We start from the raw sequence: 13,057 nt of genomic DNA on the forward strand, positions 1-13,057 counted from the left end.
CTGGAATAGAGGTGGAATAGAAGGATGGAGTATCAGTGATCACATTTTGGCCACTCTGGATTTTGTGAAAGGTCAGCCCTTAATTTGGTGGGAAATTAGATGCTATTGTGGCATGACAGTGAGATGTGTGGAGGTTGGAGCCAAGTTGCCCAAGTTCTAATCCTGGCTCAGCTGCTTACTAGATATGAGACCTCGGGCAAGTTATTTGACTTCTTCAAGCCTCCATTTCCCTATTTATAAGACAAGGGTGATGATAAGGATAACACTCAACTTATAGGATTGTTATGAGGATTAATCTGGTGAATTCCTATAAGATAGTTTTGCTTGGTACCGAGTAAGTACCCTATAATTGTTAGCTACTATTATAGAAGAATGGAGCTTCAGCTTCTGCAGAAGCCACCTCCTATAGGTATAAAGTCTATCTCCCTGTGCCTTCTCTATGTTTTCTTGTCTAAAGACATGGAAACAAAATGTTTCCCCCCTTTAAATTGGCTTATTATAAAGTTAGAAGTCCCTTGAATCAGTTTTAGACTTTTATTACCCATCTCCAAGCAAGATGGTTTTGTGTTTTGTTTTTTTTTTAAACGTCTAAAGCAAATAGTTCCCAATGTGAGCAAGCGTTGTCCATTTTGGGGGCACAGCTCTGCCGGTTGATTTAAAGCGTGGTTCCCCTGTGTGAGGTTCAATAAAGGTGAAGTGGGACTTTTTTATTATGATTTCAAAAGATTGAGCAGAGAAGAAAGGGGTCTTGATATAGCATCTCAAGCAAAGTCCTGTGTTTCTCCTTCAGTCTCTCTAATCCTGAGATCACAGGCCAACTTTTCAATAGACTGCTACATTTAGTCATCCTGGGGGTGGGGTGGGCCGTGATTACACAGATGGGTTCTCTAGACTTGGAGGAACTCAGGGTGACTGAGGGGAGGTAAAATCCCAGATGGAGTGATCCAGCCTTAGTGTGTGTGTGTGTGTGTGTGTGTGTGTGTGTGTGTGCGCGCGCACGCGCGCGTGTGCATGTGATGGGGAGGTAGGGTTAATGGCTCCACAGTCTCATTCACTCTACCTTTTCTTTTACTCATTTATTCTACTATTTCTTCTCTGCCCACCCCCAAATGTAAGACTCTGTGCTGAAGGAATCAGGGAAATATGTCTCTTATTTTTGAAAGGGAATGTTTTAGAAAACCAGAAGTAGGTGAGGAAGGAAAAAGGCACCATCTGCTTTGGACAGCTTGTGTATTAACTGCTATTTTATGTAAACAGGGTTTTAAGTATAGGGTTTGTAAGATATTTCTGATACCTTTAATCAAGTTTATTATATTTTGGAAGTGCTTATAATGACTCATCGACTTTACTGTATTCTGGAGGTATTGTGATCAGGAATGAAGGTGGGTGTTTTAGAGGTTCTTGAAAGCAGTGCTGTGGGAAACCACCACATTCCTTTCTGGTTGCGGCTCTGGCTGTTTCTTTAAGCATCCTTTAACTTGCCAAGGATCAGTATCCATTTCAAATATTTATTACCCATCTGATTTTACTGAAGGGGAGAGGGAGAGAGGAAAAGAGGAGGTAGATAAGAGGGAGGGAAAGAGGCAGCAGGAATCAGGTATCAATAATTACTACCTCGTTTTCTTCTTCTGACAGAGTTGGCTTCAGGCTGTTTATTTTGCAAGTAATACGTGGGATTAGGTAGCTAATATAAAATAGGCTTGGGGTGACTTAAAACTGAATCCTATCACTCTGAGTTGGCTATGTTTGGACTACAGAAAAACCCAAAAAGCAAAAATCCCTAATTCAACTCACCTTTGTCTAGGGTTGGGGAAAGGGGGGGAGAGAGTGGAAATGTTTCTCACGTGGAGAACCTTGAGTTCTATAATCCAAGGTTATAATGCAATTCTCATCACACTCTTTCGACTTAACAAATTCACTGCATTATCAGCTGTGGCATTTATTATTCAGGACTTGTGGAAATGTGCTTATTTTAGCCAGCAGCAGGTTTATTTCTTCCATTTCAGTAATAACACGCAGAGTTGTGTTTTTCAAACTCAAGTTAACACTCAGTAATGAGTCTTAACCAGCATTAAAAAATTTTTGTTGGTTTACTCATTTTTTAAAAAAATGTTTAACATTTATTTATTTTTGAGAGACAGACGTGGGTGGGGGAGGGACAGACACACACACACACACACACACACACACACACACACACAGAATCCAAAGCAGGCTTCAGGCTCCAAGCTGTCAGCACAGAGCCCGATGTGGGGCTTGAACCCAAGAACCCCGAGATCACGACCTGAGTCCAAGTCTGATGCTCAACTGACTGAGTCACCCAGGCGCCCCCATGTTTATTCATTTTTGAGAGAGAAAGAGAGAGAGAGAGAGAGGCAGAGAGAGAGGGAGACACAGAATCCAAAGCAGGCTCCAGGCTGTAAGCTATCAGCACAGAGCCTGACGCGGGGCTCAAACTCACAAACTGTGACATCATGACCTGAGCCGGAGTTGGACGCTTAATCAAATAAGCCACAAGGCACCCCTAGCATTTGAAAAAAATGGAATAAAACAGGTCACAGGCCACCATGTATAGGAACAGTATGTACTGTTGTGAAATGTTTGTTGTTCATATTTGTGTGTGTGTGTGTGTGTCTGTGTCCTGGGCTCAATGTAAAATGTGTTTTTTACTGTAGGTTGTGGTCAAAGACGTTTGGAAGATTTCTGGTGCTAGACAAGAAGGAGTAAGCCCACTGCAGTCTCTCTCTGCTGCTTATTATGTCTAAAAATTCTGGACAAACTAACACTGAGAACTCTGTAAACAAGCAGGGAAATTAGGGAGGGAGTCAAAGCTTGAAGAAGCTATCTGTAGGGGGAGAGTTTCTAAAAAATTTTCCATCTTGGGGCGCCTGGGGGCTCAGTAGGTTAAGCTACTGACTTCGGCTCAGGTCATGATCTCATGGTTCGTGAGTTCAGGCCCCACGTTGGGCTCTGTGCTGACAGCTTGGAACTTGCAGCCTGCTTGGGATTCTGTGTCTCCCTCTCTCTCTGCCCGTCCCCCCTCATGCTCTGTTTCCCCCTCTCTTAAAAATAAACATTAAAAAAAGTTTTTTTTCCATCTTTACTCTCACAGCTTTGACTTGAGATTAGGTCCCAGTTAAGTGGCTTCCCAGTAGCACTGACAACAAAAAATGAGAGAAACCCAAAAGAAAACAACTCTTGTTTCTTCTACTCTATTCACACTTTTGACACCATATGTGTGGGGTTTTTTTTTTCCCCCACATCAACCAATTCTCCAGCTCTCTGGATGGCAACAGGATGTCCTACAACTCAATTCTGACACTACCCGGAGCTAGCACAGACCCCACAGGTTATGGGCTCCATCCCAAAAGACTGCCCCTACTTCAGATGCCAGTCATATGCCCCAGGTTGTCACTTGTGTCTTTTCCAAGTGGCTACAAATTAGGGGGTTCCCATAACCCCTTCCTCAGGTTTGATAATTTGCTACAATGGCTCACAGAACTCAGAGAAGTACTTACTTACACTTGATGGTCTATCACAAAGGAACAGCCAGATAAAGTACACAAGGTGAGGTCTGGAAGAGTCCTGAGCACAGGTGCTTCTGTCCCTGTGGAGTCAGGATGCATCACTCTTCCTAGCACATGGATGTGTTCACCAGCCCAGAAGCTCTGTGAACCTCTTTGGTAAGGGTTTTTAAAGCAGGTTTCATCGCGTAGCCATAACTGATTAATAACTCAATCTCCAGCCCCTCTCCCTTCCCCAAAGGATGAGGATGCGCTGAAAGTTCCAAGCTTACAGTCATGGCTTGATCTGATGACCAGCCACCCATTTTGAAGTTATCCAGGAGCTCACCATGAGTCACCTCAAAATATAAGGTGAACAAAAGACGCTTCTATCACTCAGGCAATTCCAAGGGTTTTAGGAGCTCTGTGTCAGGGACTGGGGGAAGAGACCAAATATATATTTCTTATTATGTCACAAACCACATCTCCCTGACCCGGTGACTTGGTTAAAGGGTCTCTGCGAGCCAGAGAGTGTGGGGGGAATTACAATTAATTTTTTCTCTTCTGGACCTGTCGCAAGGGCAGGACTAAATCGTGCAGCAGTGGTGGCACTAGTGTGGGCAGCAGAAAATTCAAGAGAAACACTGTCATTCCGGCTGACTAGGAAACAGAGCACCGGTGAACCAAAGAGTACAAGAGGGAATCCCAGAAAGAAGCCAGCTAGAGAGGGGATCCCAATTCTGTGTATGAACTGGCACGAGTTTTGCATGGTGAAAACGAACCCAAAGTAGCATAGCAAAGCCTCTGAAAAACTGAAATGACACTAGAACAATGGCCCTCAGAAGATGAGAGAGAACTTGCCGTTTAAACCTAACTGGGTTGCCCGGTCTTCAAGCTGTATTACAAAGCTGTAATCATCAAGACAGTATGGTACTGGCACAAAAACAGACATTCAGATCAATGGAACAGAATAGAGAACCCAGAAATGGACCCACAAATGTATGGCCAACTAATCGTTGACAAAGCGGGAAAGAATATCCAATGGAATAAAGATGGTCTCTTCAGCAAGTGGAGCTGGGAAAACTGGACAGAGACATGCAGAAAAATGAACCTGGGCCACTTTCTTACACCAGACACAAAAATAAACTCAAAATGGACGAAAGACCTAAATGTAAGACAGGAAGTCATCACAATCCTTGAGGAGAAAGCAGGCAAAAAACTCCTTGATGTTGGCCGCAGCAACTTCTTACTCAACATGTCTCCAGAGGCAAGGGAAACAAAAGGAAAAATGAACTATTGGGACTTCATCAAAATAAAAAGCTCTGCACAGTGAAGGAAACAATCAGCAAAACTAAAAGGCAACTGACGCAATGGGAGAAGATATTTGCAAATGACACATCAGATTAAAGGTTAGTATCCAAAATCTATAAAGAACTTATCAAATTTAACACCCCCAAAACAAATAATCCAGTGAAGAAATGGGCAAAAGACATGAATAGGCACTTCTCCAAAGAAGACATCCAGATGGCCAACCGACACATGAAGAAATGCTCAACATCACTCATCATCAGGGAAATACAAATAAAAACCACAATGAGATACCACCTCTCACCTGTCAGAATGGCTAACATTAACAACTCAGGTAACAACAGATGTTGGTGAGGGTGCGGAGAAAGAGAGTCTCTTTCGCACTGCTGGTGGGAATGCAAACCGGTGCAGCCATTCTGAAAACAATATGGAGGTTCCTCAAAAAATTAAAAATAGAACTACCCTATGACCCAGCAATTGCACTACTAGGTATTTATCCAAGGGGTACAGGTATGCTGTTTTGAACAGGCACACGTACCCCAATGTTTATACCAGTACTGTCAATAATAGCCAAAGTACGAAAGAGCCCAAATGTCCATCGACAGAAGAAAAGCAAAAATAATATAAAAACAGGGAGGGGGACAAAACATAAGAGACTCTTAAATATGGAGAACAAACAGAGGGTTGCTGGAGGGGTTGTGGGAGGGGGGATGGGCTACATGGGTAAGAGGCATTAAAGAATCTACTCCTGAAATCATTGTTGCACTATACACTAACTAACTTGGATGTAAATTAAAAAACAAAAACAAAAACAAAAAAACAGCCACATCTTAAACTTACCAAGTTGTGCACATTAAATATGTATGGTTTTTTATATGTCAATCATTTGTCAATAAAGTGGTTTAAAAAAAAAAAAACTAACTGGGTTGCCTACTAAAACAAAGCAAAATGAAGTCAGTGCTTTCTAGAGCAGAGATCAGCAAACTTTCTCCCTAAAAGACCAGAGAGTAAATATTTTTAAGCTTTGTGGGCCATACAGTCTATCGCAACTACTCAACTCTGCTACTGGAGTGTCAAAGAAGCCAAAAACAAGATGTAATGAATAAGTATTGCTATGTTTCAATAAAACTTTATTTACAAAAAGAGGGTTGGATTTGGCCCACAGGCCATAGGTTGCTGACCCTTGCTCTAGGGGATTTTAGTAAGACCAAGACTCTCACATATAACATTCAAAATGTCCGGGATACAGTCCAAAATTACTCAACATTCAAAGATGTAGGAAAAGGTGGTCAATTTTTATGAGGAAAGCCAATTGAAAGATGCCAACCCCAAGGTGAGACAGATGTTAAAAATGCCAGACAAAAATGTAAAACAGGTATTACAGCTATGCTTCATGAGGTAAAAGTAAACACACTTGAAATGAAGGGAAAACTCAGGAGAGAAACAGGAACCACAAAAAAAAAAAAAAAAAAAAAAATCAAATGGAAATATTAGGACCAAAGCCTGCAATTTCTGAAGTAAAAATTCATGGGGCACCTGGGTGGCTCAGTCCATTAAACATCTGACTCCTGATTTCAGCTCAGGTCATGATCTCACGGTTTGTGAGTTCAAGCCCCGCATCGGGATCTGTGCTGATCGAGCAGAACCTGATGGGATTCTCTATCTTTGCCCCTCCCCCACTCATGCGCTGTCTCTCCCTCTCTCTCACAAATAAATCAATAAATAAACTTAAAAAAAGTTCACTGTATGGGCTTGGGATGCCTGGGTGGCTCAGTTGGTTGATTGTCTGACTTCAGCTCAGGTCATGATCTCCCAGTTTGTGGGTTCAAGCCTCGCATCAGGCTCACTGTTGTCAGTGCAGGGCTTGCTTTGGATATCCTCTGTTCCCCTCCCTTTGCCCCTCCCCCACTCATGCTCTCTCAAAATTGAATAAACTTTAAAAAAAAATTCACTGTGTGGGCTTAATGTAGAATGGAGATGACAGAAAAGGAGTCAATGGACTTAAAGATAGACAAAAAGAAAGTTCTTAATCTGAAGAACAGAAAGGAGAAAAAGTGAAAAAATAAAACAGAACCTGAGGAAGTATGGGTCTAACATTCACATCATTAGAGTCCCAAGGGAGGATTGAGACTGGTGCAGAAAAATACATATATATTTGAAGAATAATAGCTGAAGGCTTCTCAAACTTGGTGAAAGACATACAACTATAGATTCAAAGAACTCAAATCCCAAGTAGGATAAATGCAACAAAACAAAGCAAAACCAACCAAAAAACACACAAAAAACCCAAAACTCCAAAAACAAAAATAACCCCCCAAACAATCCACAATTCAGATACACTATCAAACTTCTGAAACCCAAAGGGAAAAAAAAAATCTTAGAAGCAGTCTGAGAAAAAACATATTCCTCAGAATATCAAAAATAGAATTACCGTATGGTCCAGTAATTCTGCTTATGGGTATATACCCCAAAGAACTGAAAGCAAGGTTTTTAAATATTTACACACCTGTGTTCACAGCAGCATTATTCTCGATGGCCAAAAAATGTAAGACCACTGACGGATGGAAACAAAATATGGTGTGTGTGTGTGTGCCCACGCGCGTGTTGGAATATTATTCAGCCTTAAAAAAAGGAAGGATGGGGCGCCTGGGTGGCTCAGTTGGTTAAGTGTCTGACTTCGGCTCAGGTCATGATCTCACATTCTGTGGGTTTGAGCCCCATATGGGGCTCTGTGCTAGCAGCTCAGAACTTGGAGCCTGCTTCGGATTCTGTGTCTCGCTCTCTTTCTGCCCCTCCCATGCTCACGCTCTCATTCTTAAAAATAAACATAAAAAAAATTTTTTTTTAAAAGGAAGGATATTCTGATACATGCTACAACATAGGTGAACCTTGAGGACATTACGAAGTAAAATAAGCCAATCAAAAAACCCCCATATACTGTATTGTTCACTTACATAACTTACCTAGAGTCGGCAAATTCAGAGAGACAGAAAGTGGAATGGCGGTTGCCGGCTGTAAGGAGGAGGAAATGGGGAGCTGTCGTTTAATGGAGACGGAGTTCTAGTTTTGCAAGATGAAACGAGTTGTGGTGATGGTCGCACAACGATGCAAATGGACTTATCCCTACTGACCTGTACACTTAAAAATGACTAAGATGGCAAGCTATGTTCTGTGCATATTGCCACAATTTTTAAAAACACAGTCTGAGAAAAATAATGGAATTAAACATAGAACAGCGATCTCAATGACTGTGGATTTCTCATCAGAAACTGTGGAAGAGACAGTGGAACGACATCTTTAAAGCGCCAGAATAACTATACCTAGAGAAAATATATTCAGGACTGAAGGCAAAATAAAGACCATCCTCAGATGAAGGAACACTAAGAGAATTTCTCGAGAAAGTTTTGCAGGCAGAAGGGAAATCAGTTTCAGAGGAATGAAGGAGGAATCGCTTCTCGGCCTTTTGGCTAAGATCAAGCGGAGGAACGAAGGAGGGACATAAATGGTAAGTGTCTCCTCTCAGGTTCTTTAAGATATGTGTATCGACTGAGGGCAAAAATTGTTGATTTTGAGCCAGGCATATGGCCGCCTGGAACAGACTATTCCTCCAACCTCCCTTACAACGAGGTGTGACCTACTGTGGGACGAAGTTCCGCTCCCTGAGTTGTAAAAGGAGGTATTAAGGGGCAGCTTTCTGGAACATTCCTTAAGATACTGCTGACACATTTTTTTTTTTCATTCCTTTTTCTCTGTCCCTTCTTTATCCATCCTGTTGCTTGGAAAGTGGATGCAGTGGCTGGCGTGGCAGCCCCATCTTCCCCGGTGTAGACCGCGAGGCGGAGTCCAGATTCCTAAAGACTCTGTGAAACAGACCCATCATCCTAGCCCTGGGTGGTCTACTTTTGGACTTTGATGTGAGGCAGAAGGTATGCTCCCTTGGTGTGTAAGCCACCGTTACGTCTGGGTTTCTGTAGCGTGTTGCTGCATTTGACCCTAAGACAGCTCCTAATTGCTGAAACCAAGCAACACTCTCGAATGAATCCAGGGAGAAGTTCTGGGTGAGGAAACCATCCAAGTGTTTCTCACAGCACTTGGCGTATGGCGAGGTGCTCTGTAAATGTCAGTGGTTAGGTACCATGTGGCTCAGTTTTGTATTTTCCACAGTATCCAGCACAGAGTCGATGCACCATCCTCCGAGACCGCCTTCTGACTCTCTGTCGATCCCCGGCTTGCCCTACGGAAAATGTGTCCCCCATCCTTACTGGCGTCAGCAAGAAAAACCCGACCAAAGGGCACGGCACGCCTTAGGTTCCAGGTTCCACAAACCCATGGGAGAAAAATCAGCAGTGGAGGAGGAAATACACTATTTATTTACAGTTCTTTCACTTTATCCACAATTTCCATACAAACATAAAAACTAAAAAAATAAAACCACCACTTGGGAACACAAGTGTCTTTCTTTAATTAGTCCGGTTGAGGGAGGGTCACCGCCCTCTTGCTCTGTGAAGGAGACTATTGAGGCACACGGAAGGGGAACAGGAGAAGGTTGGGAAGAATGCCTGAGAAACAGCTCCAGATGAGAAATGTAACATGCCAGCGTGGTGGAGCTTCACTGGCGGAGACTCAAGGGCGTCACCCACTGGGGACACTGACCGGCTTCCCAAGAGGACGACGGCTCCTTGCCACCATCCCCCCCCCCCCCCCCCCCCCCGCCTCTCCACTACGGAACTCTAGAAATCAAACACGCCTCACGCATCTCATGAGCGGTGTGGGGTATGGTGGTGACAGTGGGGGACGCTGGATGCTTCTCTCGGAGAAGAGCCCTCAACCCCAGGGAGACACAGGAAACCCCTTTCCTTGGCACTGATGAGTCAGTCACAGCTTCTGTCTTGAATACAACGCTGACTTAAAACGGAAAAACAAAAGCTCTCCCCCAGCATCCTGGGGAAAGGGAAGGGCTGAAAACATGCTCTCTGGGAGGTGGCTAGGGGTGAGGGGTGGGGGGCAGGGGGGCTCTGTCTGCCCAACAGGGGGAAGGAGTGGGGCTGACGCTCCACCAAGACCCAGGGAGGGGTGGGGAGGGGGGGGAGACAGAAAAACTCAGCCGCTGACGCTTGGGACGGCCACCGCTGGTTGTCAAAGCAGCTCCATCTGCTCAGCGCCACTTGCTCTGGCAGACGCCCACCCGCTCCCTCACAGGGGGGCGCCCAGAAACCGACCTGGAGGCGCTGGGCCCACCTGCCTGGCGACGTCATCTGTGCTAGTGACCTAGATTGCTTTCACATGTTGATGCACATTATAAATATAAAATCATATCTGCTACAAAGAGGACGTATATTTGTACATCTTTACCCATATACATAATAACACAATTTACACATAATATCTTGGAGTGGGTCATCATGGAAAAAGGGTTTGGAGAGGTAAACAGCCCCTTCTCCCTCCCCCTGCCCTGATCCTTCTCAAGGGATGCTTATATACTTGGTCACCGGGGGGCCCTTCCCAGCGGGTCGTGACAGGGCTGGTCTGGACACATGAATTCGGACATGTAACTAAATGCCGAGGGGTGTGGATACTCACGTACACACACGAACGCAGGCACACATACAGACATCTGGTGAGAAAAGGAAAACTAAAATTCCTAGCCCTTGGGTGTAGGCCTCTGCCCAGACTTATAAGCATCAGTGCCTCCTCTATCTGAGAACAACAGTCTAAAACTGCCCCTCACCGGCTCACACGAGGGTAGAGGGGGAAGGGCTAGGAACCAGGGAGGGAGGGAGGGGGGGAGGGGCCAGGAGTCTTTTGAAAACATAAGGCGTTTTTTGACCTGTGATCAAATGAAACCATGTCACAAAAAGCAACGGCATCAGTTGGGGCCGGGAGGCAAGAGACAGTCCGTCCATGTAGGGACAATGTGAGTTGAGACCCTGAGCCTTCCCCTTCTTCTGTCCAGTTTCTTTGAAAGGGCAGACAACCCTGTACCTCCTTTCCTGTCCTCTCCCAGAGCTGGGCCCATCCACATGTCATGGAATACTGACAGTGGTCCAAGAAACATATCCAGAGACATGGAGTGGTGGACAGGCACGCCAGAGAGTTAAGACCTGGGCGGCGGATGTGAGCTTTTTACAGCAGGAGTGGTTCCTGGCCTGAGTCCACGGCTCGCACAGTGGCCACAGTGATCAGATTGCCATCAGAGATGGGGACAGTCTGGGTCCCCCCTGGGGAGACAGCACCTATCGGCGGTAGTGATTGGGGGCGTCGGCAAACATGTACTTTAGTCTGTATGCCTCGGCGAGCAGCAGCCCAATCTCTTCGTTGCCCCAATGGATCGTAGGTAGGTTTTGTAGCAGCATCAGGAGACCCTGGAATGCAAGAAAGACGTTTTTATCATCCCGGGACTACAGACCAGGGGACCAGCAGGCCCTGGGATGGGGTCCCTTCCTCCTGGGTCACACACATCCCGCAAGGTCGGGCTCCCTCCTCCAGAGCAGCACACATCTCCCGGCCCCCAGTTCACCTTCAGAAAGCCCTGAAAAGCCTCTGCTAATTTTCCGATATCCACTAGCACCTGCCTCTTTGAACAATACTATAAACAGAGAACGACACCGACAAATAAGGGTATTTAAAAGAGAAAAATAATCTCCCTCATCATCCAGACATACTCTCTTCATTTCCAAGTACTGCTTTTCAGTCTTTTTCTCACACGCATATTTCTTTAAACAGCTGTAATCATAATTATGATTTTATGCTTTTTAATCATCTTCTTTCTCTAGAATTTTAGTGTCTTTCCATGCAGCCTTCAAAACTGACTATTCTCAGGGTTAGTATGTAGCTATACCCAAATGTACTCAACCATTTATCTTTTGTTAGATACTTAATTTGCTTCCTTTAAAAATAACATTTATTAAAAAAAAACCCTCATTTATTCATATTCATAAATGCATAACCTTATGCATTTGACATATTTCTCCTAATCGAGTGTTCACTTGTAATCACTATATTTAGCTTCTTCCTTGTTCTCCAAAGACTGTCCTGTCCTCAACCTACCGGTCCAGCTCATTTCCTACTATCCCAGTATACATGCCTCCTCCAGCTAGGCCCATTTCAGCCAGATTTATCTGTGCCTCCGTGGTTTAGTTTACTTGGTTCCTTTCACTTGGAATACCTTTCCTTTTCCCCTCTGCCTACCTCAATCCTATTCAGTTCTCAAAGCCCAGGTCCCTCAAACAGTTCCCATAGAGACACCCTATTAAAGAGGATAACAGAATAAAAAGCGAATGTGAGGTTTTCTCTGTAATTTATTTACCCATGTTGTTGCTGCTGCTTCATGTTGTTTTTCTTTCTCTCTTTTTTAAGTTGATTTACTTATTTATTCTTAAATAATCTCTACACCCAATGTGGGGCTCGAACCCACAACCCCGAGATCAAGAGTCACATGGTCTTCCAACCAGGCCAGCCAGGCACCCCTGTGTCTCTTTTTGAACTGGATATTCTTCTTCTTCTTTTTTAAAATTTTATTTATTTATTTTGAGAGAGAGAGAGAGACAGACAGACAGACAGCGGGAGGGGCAAAGAGAGAGAAGGACAGAGAATCCTAAGCAGGCTCCATGCTGTCAGTACAGAGCCAGATTTAGGGCTTACTCTCATAAACTGTGAGATCGTGACCTGAGTTGAAATCAAGAGTCAGACATTTAACCCAATGAACCACCTCGGTGCCCCATCAACTGCATAGTCTTATTTTTCTGATTATAAAAGTAATAGTAGCAAGACAAAACCCAGAGACACAAGAAGACTGGCAGACTCGATTACATACAACTTCAAAATGTCAAAGGTGCCGAAAACCAAGTTAAAATCTAAGAGACTGACTATAAGTTATATGCTAACTAATTTGGATGTAAACGAAAAAAAATAAAACTAATAAAAAACAAAGAAACTGTAAGAAAATATTTTTAACACCTATAAAAGACAAAAGGTTAATATCTATAACCAAAAAGGGTGCCTACAAATCACTGAGAAATAAGAAAACCACCAAATAGAGAAACAGGTGAGTAATATGAATAGGTAACAGGCAGAGTGCCTATGGCCCAACACACATGCGGTGAGTACTCTTGCTTTTAGCTGCTCTGAACACCCAGCAATGTTTTGTAGTTTTTAGTGGAAAGGTCTTGCATATCTTTTACGAGATTTCTTCCTTTAGAAATAGAAACTTAGCTGTGCACAAAGCTGCCTGTGGTACATCACTGTTT

General features: G+C 43.9%; 1 protein-coding gene across 2 annotated transcripts in view; it reads right to left on the reverse strand.

Moving 5' to 3' along the window:
- Positions 1-9,158: 9,158 nt before the first annotated feature.
- The window catches only part of TBC1D22B (TBC1 domain family member 22B), an 80,895-nt gene continuing 76,996 nt past the window's right edge, over positions 9,159-13,057 (reverse strand). For both annotated transcript variants that reach the window (XM_019456984.2, XM_019456983.2), the window contains exon 13: positions 9,159-11,173. In XM_019456984.2, the coding sequence (XP_019312529.1) occupies positions 11,045-11,173 (129 nt within the window). In that variant the 3' untranslated portion in view covers positions 9,159-11,044. The remainder of the gene's footprint in view (positions 11,174-13,057) is intronic.

The sequence above is a fragment of the Panthera pardus genome, unplaced genomic scaffold, assembly GCF_024362965.1.
Source record: "Panthera pardus isolate Hobbes unplaced genomic scaffold, ASM2436296v1 HiC_scaffold_17, whole genome shotgun sequence".
NCBI lineage: Eukaryota > Metazoa > Chordata > Mammalia > Carnivora > Felidae > Panthera > Panthera pardus.